Source organism: Orcinus orca, chromosome 4 (assembly GCF_937001465.1).
Source record: "Orcinus orca chromosome 4, mOrcOrc1.1, whole genome shotgun sequence".
NCBI classification, from domain to species: Eukaryota; Metazoa; Chordata; class Mammalia; order Artiodactyla; family Delphinidae; genus Orcinus; species Orcinus orca.
In genome coordinates, this window is record NC_064562.1 from 47,162,781 (window position 1) to 47,180,453 (window position 17,673).

The 17,673-nt window shown below is 36.4% G+C and overlaps 1 protein-coding gene across 6 annotated transcripts in view; it reads left to right on the top strand.

Moving 5' to 3' along the window:
• CNOT6L (CCR4-NOT transcription complex subunit 6 like) overlaps nt 1–17,673 on the top strand; it is a 119,386-nt gene that overhangs the window by 60,083 nt on the left and 41,630 nt on the right. For all 6 annotated transcript variants that reach the window (XM_033406472.2, XM_033406471.2, XM_033406470.2 and 3 more), the window contains one exon: nt 16,059–16,148. In XM_033406472.2, coding sequence (XP_033262363.1) covers nt 16,059–16,148 — 90 coding nt within the window. The remainder of the gene's footprint in view (nt 1–16,058; nt 16,149–17,673) is intronic.

A 17,673-nucleotide genomic window follows, 5' to 3' on the forward strand; every position in this document is an offset into this window, starting at 1 on the left:
CATCTTACGATCTTTTTTGTCTCATATAGCTATGCAAGTTTTCTTTTGGTTAATGTTTGTATAATACATCTTTTCTCCTTTGTTTACTTTCAGCCTTTCTGTGTACTTATGCTTAGGTGTGTCTCTTACAAAAAGTATATAACTGGTCTTTGTTTTCAATCCAGTCTGACTTTATTTTAATGTGTGGGTTCAGACCAATTGCCTTACCTCTATTGCAATTATTGATATTTTTGTCTGGTTGCCATCCTACTTTTTGATTCCATTCTTTGTGTGATTTTTTGTTTTCTTTTTGCCTTTCTAAAAACAGATTTTTTCCCCCCTTGTTTGTTTCTTGATCTATATACTTCTGTTGGTGTGGGATTTGTACATTCTATTTCTGGACTCTCAGTGGTCACTCTTGAAATTATACCTTGAATATATTTTTGAAAAATTAAATTTTTAGCAACTTTTTTACTGAACTATATGTATGTAGTAAAATTGACCTCTTTGTTGACAGACATTCACATTTGGTGAATGTTGACAAATGTATGCAGTTGCATAACCACCACTACAATTGAGAAATAGAACTGTTCTGTCACCCTCCAGAATTCATTTGTGTTCATTGAAGTCAACACCTTGTCCCACTCTTAGCCCTTGGCAACTGCTTTTCCAGAATGTCATATATAGAAACATAGTATGTAGCCTTTTGAGTCTGGATTCTTTCATTTAACATAATGTATTTGAGGTTCATCCATCTTGTGTATTTCAGTAGCTCATTTCTGTTGCCGAGTAGTATCCGATTGTGTGGATATACCACCGATTTTTATCTATTCACAAGTTGAAGGACATTTGGGTTGTTTCCAGTTATGAGTGATTAAGAATAAAGGCACTGTAAACATTTGTATAGATTTCTGTGTGAAGTAAGTTTTATTTTACTTGGGTAAATACCTAGGACTGGAACTGCCAGGTGGTATGGTAAGTGTATGTTGGACTTCATAAGAAACTGCCAGACTGTTTGTCTAATAATCCAACATAGTGGATTTATCATTTTGTATTCCTGCCAAAAATATGAGAGAGTTTTAGTTGCCTCTGCATCCTTGTCAGTACTTCTTGGTATTATCAATTTTTTTTTAAATTATTCATTCTAGTAGGATGTAATATCATTGTGGTTTAGCTTGTCATTTCTCTAATGAGTAATTATACTTTTCATGTGTTTATTTGCCATCTGTATGTCTTCGTTGGTGAAGGAAGTATTTATTCACATCTTTTGCCTAGTTTTATTATTGAGTTGCTTTTTTTCTAATTACTGAGATTTTGAGAGTTTATTATATGTTTTGGATTCAAGTCCTTTTTAAAGTATGTTTTGCAGATATTTTCTCCCAGTCTGTGGCTTGTATGTTTATTTTCTTTACAGGGCCTTTTAAAGAGCAATTTTCCATTTTGATGCGGTCCCATTTATCACTTGTTTTCATCTATGGATTATGTCTTTGGTGTATTTACCAAATACACCGAAGATGTATTTACCTCACCCAAGTACATCTAAGATATATCTTCCTCACCCAAGTACATGAAGGTTTTCTTCTAGAAATTTTATAATTAGGTTTTTCATATAGGTCTGTGGTCTAAGTTAATTTTTATAAATATGGTACAAAGTTTGTTCTTTCGCATATGTACATCCAGTCATTCCAAGCACTATTTGTTGAAAAGATTATGCTTTCCACGTGGATTTTCTTGCAACTTTGTCAAAATTCATTAGAACCAAATTTATGTGGGTGGGTCTACTGCTAGATACATAAACTGTCCACTGATCTATGCCAATACCAAAATGTTTGATTGTTGCAGCTTTGTGGTAAGCCCTGAGATTATATAGTATGTGTTCTCCAACTCTGTAGTTATTTTTCAAAGTTGTGTTGACACCTCTAAATGCTTTGCATTTCCATATAAGTTTTAGAATCAGATTATGATTTTTGCAAAATATCCTGCTAGATTTTTTATTTGAATTGTATTGAATATGTAGATCAGTTTGGAGGAAGAATCAGTTTGTTAATCTTGAGACTTAATACTGAGTCTTCCAATCTGTGAATACAGTGTACCTCTCTATTTACGCAGGTCTTCTTTATTTTTTTTGATGCTTTGTAGTTTTCAGCATGCAGATCTTGCAAATATTTTGCTAGATTTATATATTGTTGCTGGATTTGCTACTTATTTGATATTTGATGCTATTGTAAATGATACGACTTTTAAAATTTCCAGTTATTCATTGATATTTTATAGAACTAAAACACAATTCATTTAAAAGTATATTGACCTTGTCCCTTGCAACATTTGTAAACTTATTACTTCTAGGAACTTTTACAACCTTTTAATCTGTGAATAGAGACCTTTTCATTTCTTCCTTTCCTTATTTTTTGCCTTATCACACTGGCAAGGACAATATTAAATAGAACTGATGACAGTGCATGTCCTTGCCCTGTTCTTAACTTTAGGGAGAAAGTGTTCAGTCTTTCACCATGAATTATATCAACTGCAAGTTTTTTGGTGCTTTTTCAGGTTAAATAAATTTTCCTTCTATTTCTTCACTTTTGCTGAGGATTTTTGTCATTGATGCAAGTTGAATTTGGTCAGATACTTTCTCTGCAACTGTTGAAATGATCATAACTTTTCTTCTTTACTTTGTTTATATGCTGATTTACATTGGTGATTTTTCATTAATAATCAGACTTCTATCAAGAGGTAGAACTCACCTTCCATTCCCATTTTAAATACCACTTAGCCATAATGTATTTTGTTTTTAATATATTACTGGATTGCTAGTATTTTGTTGAGGATTTATAGATTTATGATTGTAAGGCATTCTGTAGTATTTTTTTTTACAATGTTTTTGTCTAGCTTGATAAGGATACTACTGACTTCGTAAAATGAGTTGGAAAGTGTTACTAACACTTCTATTTTCTTGAAGCATTTCCATTTGTATTATTTCTTTCTTATATTATTGGTAGTATTCTCCAGTAAAACTATATGGGCCTGAAATTTTCTTTGTTGAAAAGTTTTTAACTACTAATTCAGTTTCTTTCATTGATATAAGACATTGAGGTTATCCCTGTCTTAGTGTAGCTACTTCAACTCTCTTTGGGTTACTGTTCGCATGTCATACCTTTTTCTCTGCTTTTACTTTCTGTCTATTTATGTCTTTGATCTATAGTGTCTCTCTTCTGGATAGCATATAATGAATCATGTTTAATTATTCATTCTGCTAATCTCTGCTTTTTAATCAGAGTTTAATCCACTTACATTTAATGTATTTGCTGATAAAGTAGGATTCACGTCAGTCATTTTGCTATTTGTTTTCTGTACGTGTTATGTCCTTTTTGTTCCACTGTTCCTCAATTAATGCCTTCTCTTGTGCTAAATGGATATTTTCCAGTGTACAGTTTAATTCCCTTGTTTCTTTTACTATGTTATTTTGAGTTATTTTCTTAGTGGTTACCCTGAGGATTATAATTAACATCTTAGTTTATAGCAATCTAATTTGGATCAATGGCAATTTAGTTTCAATAATATAAAAGAACTTTGCACCTGTAACTCCATTCACTTCTCTTTTATGCTGTTATCTTTACAAATATCATCTTTTTACATTGTGTGCCCATCGACATAGATTTATAATTATTGCTATATGCAGTTATCTCATATCAGGAGAAAAAAATTAAAAACAAAAATTACATTTATACTGTCTTTTATATGTGCTATGTAGAGTACCTTTACTGGTACTCTTGATTTTTCATATGGATTCAAGTTACTGTTCTGTGTCCTTTCATTTCAGCTAGAGGAATCTCTTTAGTATTTCCTGCAGGGTTGGTCTGCTAGTGAGAAACTCTGTTTGTTTATTTGGTAATGTCTTAGTATCCCCTTTATTTTTGAAGGATATTTTTGCTGGATATAGAATTCTTGGTTGATAGTTTTTGTTTTTTGTTTTTTGGTTTTTTTTCCCCTTTCAGTACTTTGAATACGTTATTCTACTGCCTTTTGGCCTCCATGGTTTCTGATGAGAAACCAGCTGTTAATCTTATTTTGAGGGTCTGTATACCATGAGTCACTTCTGTCTTAGAGCTTTCAAGATTCTCTTTCTGTCTTTGACTTTGCACAGTTTTATTATAATTTGTCCAGGAGTAGATCTCACTTACATTTTATTTTACTTGGAGTTTATTGAGCTTCTTCTATTAATGCTTTCCATTAAATTTGGGATCTTTTGACCATTTTTTCTTTACATTTTTTTCCTGTTCTTTTTTCTCCTCCTCTTCTGGGACTCCCATTTTGCATATGTTGGTACACTTGTTGTCTGATAGATCTCTGAGCTCTGTTAATTTTTCTTCATTCTTTTTTCTTTTCTTCAGGCTGTGTAACTTCAACTAACCTCTCTTCAGGGTCACAGATCTTTTCTTCTACCTGTTCAATACTGCTCTTGAGCCCTTCTAGTGATTTTGTTTTGTTTTGTTTTATAATTTCTATTTGGCTCCTTTTTATAATTTCGGTTTCTTTTTTGATATTCTCTGTTTGGTGAGAGATCATTCTCATACTTCATTTTAATTCTTTAGACATGGTTTTCTTCAGCTCTTTAAGCATATTAAAATACTGGATTTTCAAAGTGTTTTCTATTAAGTCCTTGGGTACAATTTTTATTGTTCTTAGGGACAGTTTTTATTGATGGCTCTTCTCCATTTGTATGGGACATACTCTCTTGTTTCTTTGTATGTTTCATAGGGTATTTTTTGTTAAGAACTGGACATTTAAAATAATGCAGCAACTTAGGAATTAGACTCTCTCCCCTTCCCAGGGTTGTCTGTTGTTGCTGCTTGTTTTATTTGTTGTTTGTTGCTTTAGTGACTTTTCAGAACGAATTCTGTACATTTTGTATGCTTTGTCATGTGTGACCATTGAAGCCTTTTTATTCAGTTTATGGTCAGCTAATGGTTGGACAGAGATTTCCTTAACTGCCTGTAACCAGTAAGTCTCCCACTCCTGGCCAAGTGGCTTGGTGTGTGTTTTGGGGCTCACCTTCATTACTCAGTCAAGAAGTTTATAACTCCGCCTTGTCCTTCACTTCCGTCATTGCAAACCCTCAAGGTCAGACAGAGGTGAGAGCTTAGGCTATTTTTAGGTCTTTCCTAAGCATGTGCATAGGCCTCCATGTCCATATGACCTTCTAGAGTCCCAGGAGTATGTCAGAGCTTTTTGGACCACGTACTGACATCTCATTCCCAAGTTTTTCCTTTTAAGCTTTTTGGTTAGTCAGTTGTTTGCCCCAGCTGTTTCCATGACCTTGGACACCTACAAATTTAAAACATTTTCCAGTAATAGTTTCCTCCTTCCCCTCCAGGAAGAAGTCTTTTAACGCTATGCAAGAGTAGAGGAACCACCACACAGGTCAGATAATGACTAGTGTTTGTGAATGAGGCTTTGAGAGTGCTCCAGCTCAGTTTTGGTTGCTCCAGTGGCTGCCAAGCTGCCCTGGCAATGAGGGACCAGGAGAAGGTTTAAAACTCCACAAATCACTGTCCTTTTTTTCTTGAATAAATACCCCCTGGGTTGCCGTAATCATTTAGTTAATTTCCAGAGTTCTGACATAGTTGAGTCTGCAATTTTTGCTAGCTTTTTTGGGTTTTGTTACTGCTTCTGTGGAGGGGCAAAATTTTGGAGTTCTTCTCTGCCATTTTTGCTGTTCTCCATTTCTTTTTGAGGTGTGGTAGTTTTGTCTTAGAAGGAACTTATTCATTTCCTCTAAGTTGTTGAATTTATGCACATAAATATTTTTTAATATTCTCTATCTTTTTAGTGTATCAAGGGCTGTTCCATCTTTCGTTTTTTATGTTTATCGTTTGTGTCTTTTTGTCCTGGTCAAAGAGAGGTTTGTCAATTTTATTGCCTCTTTCAAAGTACCATCTTTTGGGTTCAGTAGTAATCTGTTGTTTTCCTATTTTAGATTTTATAGATTTTGGCTCTTTATTAGTTCCTTCCTTTTGGTTTCTTTGGGGGTGTATTTGCTCTTCTATTTTTTAGATTCTTAATATGGAGGTTAGGTCACTGATTTTAGATTTTTCTAATATAAGCATTTGATACTATAAATTTTCCTCTAAACACTGATTTAGTTGTATCAAAGTACTTGGGGATTTTCCAGATGTCTGTCTGTTGTCAATTTCTAGTTTTGTTATGGTCGGATAGTATGCTTTGTGTGATTTCATTTCATTTAAATATGTTATAGTTTGTTTCCTGGCCCAAAGTATGGTCTCTCTTGGTGAATATTCATGTGTATTCGAAAAGAATGTATATCTTCCTGTTTTTGAGTAGAGTATTATGTAGATATCAGTTAGTTGTTTAACAGTGTTGTTAGGGTCTTCTTCATCTTTGTTGATTTTCTGTCTACTTTTTATATTGGTGCCTGGTAGAGGAGTATTAAAGTCTCAAATACCATCTTGCAACTCTTTAGAGATATTATTCTACTGTATTGTTACTGTACTGTATTCTGTTGTTAATGAATTTTGTTGGCATTCTCATATTTTTTTCTTTAGAAGTAATTGATCCTTTTTCCCTATCTGGTTTTAAAGTCTTGTATTTGCCACTGGCATTCTCTAGTTTGCAGTACAACGTAAAATGAAAGTTTTCGTAAACTTCTTTGTATATGTTGTGCTTCTTGTATCAGTTTATTCAATTTTTAAAAAGTTAGCTTTTGAAAGTTTGCAGCCTTTTTCTTTTTGAATATTGCCTCTCTCATTTCTCCTCTCTCTCTAATCTCCTTCTGGCTAGGAGTCAGAATGTGTTTACTGTTTATTCCATCTGTGTGTCAGAGTCTAAAATTTCCTCTCATATCCTTGTTTTTGTCGCCTCTGTTATCCTTGGGTTTTCCCAGAGACTCTTTAGCTAGGATCTGAGGCTTGCAGTTCTTGAGCTCTAACCCTCTGTTATATAGGAGCTCTATTGATGTGATGAAGTGTGAAGGAGAGGAAGAGTCCTCTAGTCCTATGATTAGGTCTCAGTCTTTTGGTGAGTCTGAGTTGGGTATCCTCCCTCCCCACACACTAGAGGGGACTGGAGTGGGATAAGAGAAATATTGGGTTGGTTAGGCTTTGGTAAAACCCCACTTGGTTGTACTCTGGTAAAATGCTTTCCCTTGTGGGCAGAATTGGTTAAGGAGAACATTACTTTCCCTCTCCCCTAACAGAAGCACAGGGGGATTTTTCTCCAGTATTTATAGTGAGAACCCAGTAGGACCCTGGGGAGTAAAACGCACCAAAGTGTGGGGCCCTGCTTGTGTTCAGGACAGCAGTTTGCCCTGTGACCTCAGTTGTGGAGGTGGGAGTGACAACTTCCAGTCTCTTTACATGTCAGACCAGAAACCAAAGTACTGTTCTCTCTTTCTAGAGCTCCAATTCAACGTATATTAAGATTTCTTGTTCTAACTCCCATATTTTTATTGTCTCACATTTTACATTTTCTTGATGCTCAGTGATGCATTCTGGGTAATTTCTTTGAATATAGTTTTCCTGTTCACTTATTTTATTTTCAGCTGTATGTCATCTACTGCCTAACTCACTCATGTTTTTTCCCCTAGTACTTTATTGAATTATAATTACATACAGTAAAATACCCAAATACTTAAGTATGCTGCTTGACTAATTTTGACAAAAGTAACTGCCTAACTCAAGATGTAGAACATTTCCATCAACCCAGGAAGTTTCTTTTTCCCACTTTCAAGTCAGTTGGAAGCTACTAACCAGATTTTCACCATAGTTGTACTATTTTACACTTTCATCAGCAACTTCTGAGAGTTCCAGGTACTTCACGTTCTTTCTAACCACTTCGTTGGTCATTGCATTTTAATTTTAGCTATTCTGAGTGGTGTGTGTTGCATTAAAGCTTTTTTTTCACATCTTATTGGAGTACAATTGCTTTACAATGGTGTGTTAGTTTATGCTTTATAACAAAGTGAATCAGTTATACATATACATATGTCCCCATTATCTCTTCCCTCTTGCGTCTCCCTCCCTCCCACCCTCCCTTTCCCACCCGTCCAGGCGGTCACAAAGCACCGAGCTGATCTCCCTGTGCTATGCGGCTCCTTCCCACTAGCTATCTACCTTACGTTTGGTAGTGTATATATATCCATGCCTCTCTCTCACTTTGTCACAGATTACCCTTCCCCCTCCCCATATCCTCAAGTCCATTCTCTAGTAGGTCTGTGTCTTTATTCCTGTCTTACCCCTAAGTTCTTCATGACAGTTTTTTCGTAAATTCCATATATATGTGTTAGCATACGGTATTTGTCTTTCTCTTTCTGACTTACTTCACTCTGTATGACAGACTCTAGGTCTATCCACCTCATTATATATAGCTCAATTTCGTTTCTTTTTATGGTTGAGTAATATTCCATTGTATATATGTGCCACATCTTCTTTATCCATTCATCTGATGATGGACACTTAGGTTGTTTCCATATCCAGGCTATTGTAAATAGAGCTGTAGTGAACATTTTGGTACATGACTCCTTTTGAATTATGGTTTTCTCAGGGTATATGCCCAGTAGTGGGATTGCTGGGTCGTATGGTAGTTCTACTTGTAGTTTTTTAAGGAACCTCCGTAGTGTTCTCCATAGTGGCTGTACTAATTCACATTCCCACCAGCAGTGCAAGAGTGATCCCTTTTCTCCACACCCTCTCCAGCATTTATTGTTTCTAGATTTTTTGATGATGGCCATTCTGACTGGTGTGAGATGATATCTCATTGTAGTTTTGATCTGCATTTCTCTAATGATTAATGATGTTGAGCATTCTTTCATGTGTTTGTTGGCAGTCTGTATATCTTCTTTGGAGAAATGTCTATTTAGGTCTTCTGCCCATTTTTGGATTGCATTGTTTTTTTGTTACTGAGCTGCATGAGCTGCTTGTAAATTTTGGAAATTAATCCTTTCTCAGTTGCTTCATTTACAAGTATTTTCTCCCATTCTGACGGTTTTCTTTTGGTCTTGTTTATGGTTTCCTTTGCTGTGCAAAAGCTTTTAAGTTTCATTAGATCCCATTTGTTTAGTTTTGTTTTTATTTCCATCTCTCTAGGAGGTGGGTCAAAAGGATCTTGCTGTGACTTATGTCATAGAGTATTCTGCCTATGTTTTCCACTAAGAGTTCTATAGTATCTGGCCTTACATTTAGGTCTTTAATCCATTTTGAGTTTATTTTTGTATATGGTATTAGGGAGTGTTCTAATTTCATTCTTTTACATGTAGCTGTCCAGTTTTCCCAGCACCACATACGGAAGAGGCTGTCTTTTTTCCATTGTATATTCTTGCCTCCTTTATCAAAAATAAGGTGACCATATGTGCATGGGTTTATCTCTGGGCTTTCTATCCTTTTCCATTGATCTATATTTCTGTTTTTGTGCCAGTACCATACTGTCCTGATTACTGTAGCTTTGTAGTATAGTCTGAAGCCAGGAGCCTGATTCCTCCAACTCCGTTTTTCTTTCTCAAGATTGCTTTGGCTATTTGGGATCTTTTGTGTTTCCATACAAATTGTGAAATTTTTTGTTCTAGTTCTGTGAAAAATGCCATTGGTAGTTTGACAGGGATTGCACTGAATCTGTAGATTGCTTTGGGTAGTATAGTCATTTTCACAATGTTGATGGTTCCAATCCAAGAACATGGTATATCTCTCCATCTGTTCGTTATCACCTTTAATTTCTTTAATCACTGTCTTATAGTTTTCTGCATACACACACGTCTTTTGCCTCTCTAGGTAGGTTTATTTGTAGGTATTTTATTCTTTTTGTTGCAATAGTAAATGGGAATGTTTCCTTAATTTCACTGTCAGAAATTTCATCGTTAGTGTATAGGAATGCAGGAAATTTTTGTGCATTAATTTTGTATCCTGCAACTTTACCAAATTCATTGATTAGCTCTAGTAGTTTTCTGATAGCATCTTTAGGATTCTCTATGTATAGTATCATGTCATCTGCAAACAGTGACAGCTTTACTTCTTCTTTTCTGATTTGGATTCCTTTTATTTCCTTTTCTTCTGTGATTGCTGTGGCTAAAACTTCCAAAACTATGTTGAATAATAGTGGTGAGAGTGGGCAACCTTGTCTTGTTCCTGATCTTAGTGGAAATGGTTTCAGTTTTTCACCATTGAGGATGATGTTGGCTGTGGGCTTGTCATATATGGCCTTCATTATGTTGAGGAAAGTTCCCTCTATGCCTATTTTCTGCAGGGTTTTTATCATAAATGGGTGTTGAATTTTGTTGAAAGCTTTCTCTGCATCTATTGAGATGATCATATGGTTTTTCTCCTTCAGTTTGTTAATATGGTGTATCTCGTTGACTGATTTGCGTATATTGAAGAATCCTTGCATTCCTGGAATAAACCCCACTTGATCATGGTGTATGAAACTTTTAATGTGATGTTGGATTCTGTTTGCTAGTATTTTGTTGAGGATTTTTGCATCTATGTGCATCAGTGATATTGGCCTGTAGTTTTCTTTCTTTGTGACATCCTTGCCTGGTTTTGGAATCAAGGTGATGGTGGCCTCGTAGAATGAATTTGGGAGTGTTCCTCCCTCTGCTATATTTTGGAAGAGTTTGAGAAGGATAGGTGTTAGCTCTTCTCTAAATGTTTGATACAATTCGCCTGTGAAGCCATCTGGTCCTGGGCTTTTGTTTGTTGGAAGATTTTTAATCACAGTTTCAATTTCAGTGCTTGTGATTGGTCTGTTCATATTTTCTATTTCTTACTGATTCAGTCTTGACAGGTTGTGCATTTCTAAGAATTTGTCCATTTCTTCCAGGTTGTCCATTTTATTTTCAGAGTTGCTTGTAGTAATCTCTCATGATCTTTTGTATTTCTATAGTGTCAGTTGTTACTTCTCCTTTTTCATTTCTAATTCTATTGATTTGAGTCTTCTCCCTTTTTTTCTTGATGAGTCTGGCTAATGGTTTATCAATTTTGTTTATCTTCTCAAAGAACCAGCTTTTAGTTTTTTTGATCTTTGCTATCGTTTCCTTGATTTCTTTTTCATTTATTTCTGATCTGATTTTTATGATTTCTTTCCTTTTGCTAACTTTGGGGTTTTTTTGTTCTTCTTTCTCTAATTGCTTTAGGTGCAAGGTTAGGTTGTTTTTTCGAGATGTTTCCTGTTTCTTAAGGTAGGATTGTATTGCCATAAACTTCCCTCTTAGAACTGCTTTTGCTGCATCCCATAGATTTTCGGTTGTCGTGTCTGCATTGTCATTTGTTTCTAGGTATTTTTTGATTTCCTTTTTGATTTCTTCAGTGATCACTTCGTTATTAAGTAGTGTATTGTTTAGCCTCCATGTGTTTGTATTTTTTACAGACATTTTCCTGTAATTGATATCTATTCTCATAGCGTTGTGGTCGGAAAAGATACTTGATACAATTTCAATGTTCTTAAATTTACCAAGGCTTGATTTGTGACCCAAGATATGATGTATCCTGGAGAATGTTCCATGAGCACCTGAGAAAAAAGTGTATTCTGTTGTTTTTGGATGGAATGTCCTATAAATATCATTTAAGTCCATCTTGTTTAATGTATCATGTAAAGCTTGTGTTTCCTTATTTATTTTCATTTTGGATGATCTGTCCATTGGTGAAAGTGGGGTGTTAAAGTCCCCTACTATGAATGTGTTACTGTTGATTTCCCCTTTTATGGCTGTTAGTATTTGCCTTATGTATTGAGGTGCTCCTATGTTGGATGCATAAATATTTACAATTGTTATATCTTCTTCTTGGGTCGATCCCTTGATCATTATGTAGTGTCCTCCTTTGTCTCTTCTAATAGTCTTTATTTAAAGTCTATTTGTCTGATATGAGAATTGCTACTCCAGCTTTCTTTTGGTTTCCATTTGCATGGAATATCTTTTTCCATCCCCTTACTTTCAGTCTGTATGTCTCTAGGTCTGAAGTGGGTCTCTTTTAGACAGCATATATATAGGTCTTGTTTTTGTATCCATTCAGCCAATCTGTGTCTTTTGGTGGGAGCATTTAGTCCATTTACATTTAAGGTAATTATCGATGTGTATGTTCCTATTCCCATTTTCTCAATTGTTTTGGGTTCGTTATTGTAGGTCTTTTCCTTCTCTTGTGTTTCTTGCCTAGAGAAGTTCCTTTAGCATTTGTTGTAAAGCTGGTTTGGTGGTGCTGAACTCTCTCACCTTTTGCTTGTCTGTAAAGGTTTTAATGTCTCCGTCAAATCTGAATGAGATCCTTGCTGGGTAGAGTAATCTTGGTTGCAGGTTTTTCTCCTTCATCACTTTAAATATATCCTTCCAGTCCCTTCTGCCTTGCATAGTTTCTGCTGAAAGATCAGCTGTTAACCTTATGGGGATTCCCTTATGTGTTATTTGTTGTTTTCCCCTTGCTGCTTTAATATGTTTTCTTTGTATTTCTTTTCTGACAGTTTGATTAATATGTGTCTTGGCGTATTTCTCCTTGGATTTATCCTGTATGGAACTCTCTGTGCTTCCTGGACTTGATTAACTATTTCCTTTCCCATATTAGGGAAGTTTTCAACTATAATCTCTTCAAATATTTTCTCAGTCTCTTTCTTTTTCTCTTCTTCTTATGGAAACCTTATAATTCGAATGTTGGTGCGTTTAATGTTGTCCCAGATGTCTCCGAGACTGTCCTCAGTTCTTTTCATTCGTTTTTCTTTATTCTGCTCTGCAGTAGTTATTCCCACTATTTTATCTTCCAGGTCACTTATCCGTTCTTCTGCCTCAGTTATTCTGCTATTGATCCCATCTAGAGTATTTTTAATTTCATTTATTGTGTTCTTCATTGTTGTTTGTTTCATCTTTAGTTCTTCTAGGTCCTTGTTAAATGTTTCTTGCATTTTGTCTATTCTAGTTCCAAGTTTTTGGATCATCTTTACTATCATTATTCTGAATTCTTTTTCAGGTAGACTGGCTATTTCCTCTTCATTTGTTAGGTCTGGGGCATTTTTATCTTGCTCCTTCATCTGCTGTGTTTTTTTTCTGTCTTCTCATTTTGCTTATGTTACTGTGTTTGGGGTCTCCTTTTTGCAGGCTGCAGGTTCGTAGTTCCTGTTGTTTTTGTTGTCTGTCCCCAGTGGCTAAGGTTGGTTCAGTGGGTTGTCTAGGCTTCCTGGTGGAGGGGACTAGTGCCTGTGTTCTGGTGGGTCAGGCTTGATCTTATCTTTCTGGTGGGCAGGTCCACGTCTGGTGGTGTGTTTTGGGGTGTCTGTGGCCTTATTATGATTTTAGGCAGCCTCTCTGCTAATGGGTGGGGTTGTGTTCCTGTCTTGCTAGTTGTTTGGCATAGGGTGTCCAGCACTGTAGCTTGCTGGTTGTTGAGTGAAGCTGGGTGCTGGTGTTGTGATGGAGATCTCTGGGAGATTTTCGTCGTTTCATATTATGTGGATCAGGGAGGTCTCTTGTGGACCAGTGTCCTGAAGTTGGCTCTCCCACCTCAGAGGCACAGCACTGACTCCTGGCTGTAGCACCAAGAGCCTTTCATCCACACGGCTCAGAGTAAAAGGGAGAAAAAGTAGAAAGATAGAATTAGTAGAAGAAAGAAAGAAAAGAAAAGAAAGAAAGAAAGAAAAGATAAAGTAAAATAAAATAAAGTAAGATAAAATATAATAAAGTTAGTAAAATAAAAAATAATTATTAAGAAAAAAATGAAAAACAAAAAAGTAAAAACGGATGGATAGAACCCTAGGACAAATGGTGGAAGCAAAGCTATAGAGACAAAATCTCACACAGAAGCATACACATACACAGTCACAAAAAGAGGAAAAGGGGAGAAAATCATAAATCTTGCTCTCAAAGTCTACCTCCTCGATTTGTGATGATTTGTTGTCTAAAGTAGGGAAGGAAGGAAAGAAAGAAAAAGATTAAAATAAAGTAAAGTAAGATAAAATATAATAAAGGTATTAAAATAAATAATTATTAAGAAAAAACAAAAACAGACGGTTAGAACCCTAGGACAAATGGTGGAAGCAAAGCTATACAGACAAAATCTGACACAGAAGCATACACATACACACTTTCAAAAAGAGGAAAAGGGGAAAAAATCATAAATCTTGCTCTCAAAGTCCACCTCCTCAATTTGGGATGATTTGTTGTCTATTCACGCATTCCACAGTTGCAGGGCACATCAAGTTGATTGTGGAGCTTTAATCCGCTGCTTCTGAGGTTGCTGGAAGAGATGTCCCTTTCTCTTCTTTGTTCTCACAGCTCCCAGGGTCTCAGCTTTGGATTTGGACCCGCCTCTACATGTAGGTTGCCAGAGGGCGTCTGTTCTTCGCTCAGACAGGACGGGGTTAAAGGAGCAGCTGCTTCGGGGTCTCTGGCTCACTCAGGCCGGTGAGGGGTGGTGGAGGGAGGGGCACTTAGTGCGGGGCGAGCCTGCGGCGGCAGAAGCCAGCGTGACGTTGCACCAGCCTGAGGCGCGCCGTGCATTCTCCCCAGGAAGTTGTCCCTGGATCACGGGACCCTGGCAGTGGCGGGCTGCACAGGCTTCCGGGAAGGGGGGTGTGGACAGTGACCTGTGCTCGCACACAGGCTTCTTGGTGGCAGCAGCAGCAGCCTTAGCATCTCATGCCCGTCTCTGGGGTCCGCGCTGTTAGCCGCGGCTTGCGCCCGTCTCTGGAGCTCCTTTAAGCAGTGCTCTTAATCCCCTCTCCTTGTGCACCAGGAAACAGAGAGGGAAGAGAAAGTCTCTTGCCTCTTTGGCAGGTCCAGACTTTTCCCACACTCCTTTCCGGCCAGCTGTCGCGCACTAACCCCCTTCTGGCTATGTTCACGCCGCCAACCCCAGTCCTCTCCCTGTGCTCCGACCGAAGCCTGAGCCTCAGCTTGCATCCCCGCCCGCCACGGCGGGTGAGCAGACAAGCCTCTCTGGGCTGGTGAGTTCCGGTCGGCACCGATACTCTGTGCGGGAATCTGTCTGCTTTGCCCTCTGCACCTCTGTTTTTGTGCTTCCCCCCTCCGCCACCTGCAGTCTCCGCCCGCGAATGGCCTTCTGTGTGGAAACCTTTCCTCCTTCATGGCTCCCTCCCACTGGTGCAGGTCCCGTCCCTATCCTTTTGTCTCTGTTTATTCTTTTTTCTTTTGCCCTACCCAGGTATGTTGGGGGGGGGGTTTCTTGCCTTTTGGGAGGTCTGAGGACTTCTGCCAGCGTTCAGTAGGTGTTCTGTAGGAGTTGTTCCACGTGTAGATGTATTTCTGGTGTATCTGTGGGGAGGAAGGTGATCTCCAGGTCTTACTCTTCCGCCATCTTCCCGTCTTCCTCCAAAGATTTTTTTTAATAGTTATAAACTTCATTTCTGAAAGGTCTTCAATTTTTGTTTTTTCAAATCTGTTTGCTAGACTATTTTTGCATGCTTGTCTTAATAAATACCGCCTTTATTTCTTAAGAGAATATATAGACTGTTAACAGTAGTTTGTTTTTTGAAATTTGATAAATCTGTACTCTCAGTATTCAGATACCCCTGATCACTGTCATAAAAAAAATTCTTATTTCCCTCTACATTTCATTAACTCATCTTGGTAATGATAGGTTTTCTTTTCACTTGAAATACCTTCCTTTTCTCCATGTGTAGTATAAATATTCTAACTAGGAAGACCCTCGTTTATATCACTCGTTCTTTCTCATACAAGGCTGTTTTTCTTTCAGTTAGAGTATTATCTTCAAAGATAAATGTAGAACCTGTGGGTTACTTAAGGGTGCCAAGTTTTGATATTACTTCAGAACTGACCAAGATTAATATGTGTATGTGTGTGTGTGTATGTATGTATGTATGTATATATGTGATTTGACACACCCAAATTACAGGTGTACAGTATAAACTGAAATCTGGAAAGAAATAATTCTTCTGAAGTTTTTCTTTATGACTTGCTCAACAAAGAGTATTTAGTTCCTATGATTTCTTTAAATTTATGTAACAGATTAAGTACAGTAAAATTCACTTTAGAAAATTAGTATTTTGTTTTATAGTGTATATTTGTTTTGTCTTCCAATTGTAACTCTTACAGATTTTATTTTTCTCTTTGTCTTTAGGCAATCCTTTATCACAGGATATTCTCAATTTATACCAGGACCCAGATGGAACCCGAAAGCTACTGAACTTCATGCTTGACAATCTTGCAGGTAAATATTAATGACAAAGCAGTAAACTCTACAGATATTACCGTTAGCTAATAGATCACATGTTGCTTAAGAGCTTCTGACCATTTTATTTTAGTTGTTGTTGTTATTATTTTTAAAATTTTTTTATTGGAGGCATCTGACCATTGTTTTATAACTGCTTGTAGGATTGAAGTTCCTGTCATTAGTATATTCCATCGTAGTGGGACATTCTTCTTTTCACGTACTGAGTGCTTTATCTTAGGATCATTAGTTACATTATCTTATTGAATCTTTTTAGGAATCTAGGAGGTAGGAATTTTTACTGGCATTATACAGATGCAAATTCTGAGATTCAGAGAATAAAGTAATTTATCTAAGTACACAGCTGATTAATGCCAGAGCTGTGAACTCAAGATTGTCTTGCTCTTAATCACAAAGATACATAGTTATCAGTTGTTTGAATTTGATGCAGAATGTTTGGAACCCACATATTGTGCACATTTTTCATGAATGAAATGACTTGTTGGATTCACTACACATCTGTGGAAATTTTGAAAGCAAGATTTTAATTAAGAACACCAGATTTATCTGATCAAAATAGTGGTATTCCAAATGAAAAATTTTTAATGTAAGAAAGCTATTAAGTATTTGACTTAAAACTTGTTTGTTTGTTTAAACACTCAAAATATATTTAAAAGAATGGAGATGCTACTAAATTCAGATATTTTTCTTGGAATAATACCTTTCTGAAATACAGAATCTTAAAACAGAGCTAGAGAAATCTAGATCCCAATAGAGGCCATCATCACAATATTTTGGCTGTACTCTTTTTAATTGTATTATAGAAGACACCAACCTACATACAAAATTTTAAAAAATCGTAAGATTTACAATAAGGTGAAATCAAATTAATGTAATTTAAAAGTTTTTTGGTTGATTGATGAGAGAGAGATAACAAACTTATTAGAGAAGTCCTTTTAGTAAGAAAGTAAGAATATGTGGCTGTTAAGTTGTATACAAAGCATGTGTATGTTATTTCCGTCTTGTTTAAAAATTAAGTATCTCTTGTCTCTATGGATATAGCCTGTTGACCCAGCCATATGGCATGTGTGGTGTGTGTGTGCAATTTTTAAGGAGTTTTTCATGTGTTTTAGATATAAGCTGTTTGTTGATACATATGTTGCAAATACCTTTTCTGGTGCTCTTGTTGATTTTCCACTCTCTTAATTTGTCTCTTGATGAACAGAAAAAATTTAACATACTCTGCTTTATTGATCTTTCTAGTGTGGTACTGCTTTTGTGTTCTCTTTAAGAATTTTTCTCTACCTCAAGCTCATGAATGTATTCTCCTATGCTAGTATCTAAAAACTCCATTTTTTACTTGCAACACTTAGAGCTATAGTCTTCCCAGAATTGAGTTTGTGTAACACAGGAGTCAGTTTTTCCATGTGTGTATTAAATTAACCCTTAGCCATTTATTGAAAAGACTGTCCTTTCATTACTGTTTTTTTGTGTCATCTTTGTCATGAATCATCAGTGTTTTTAT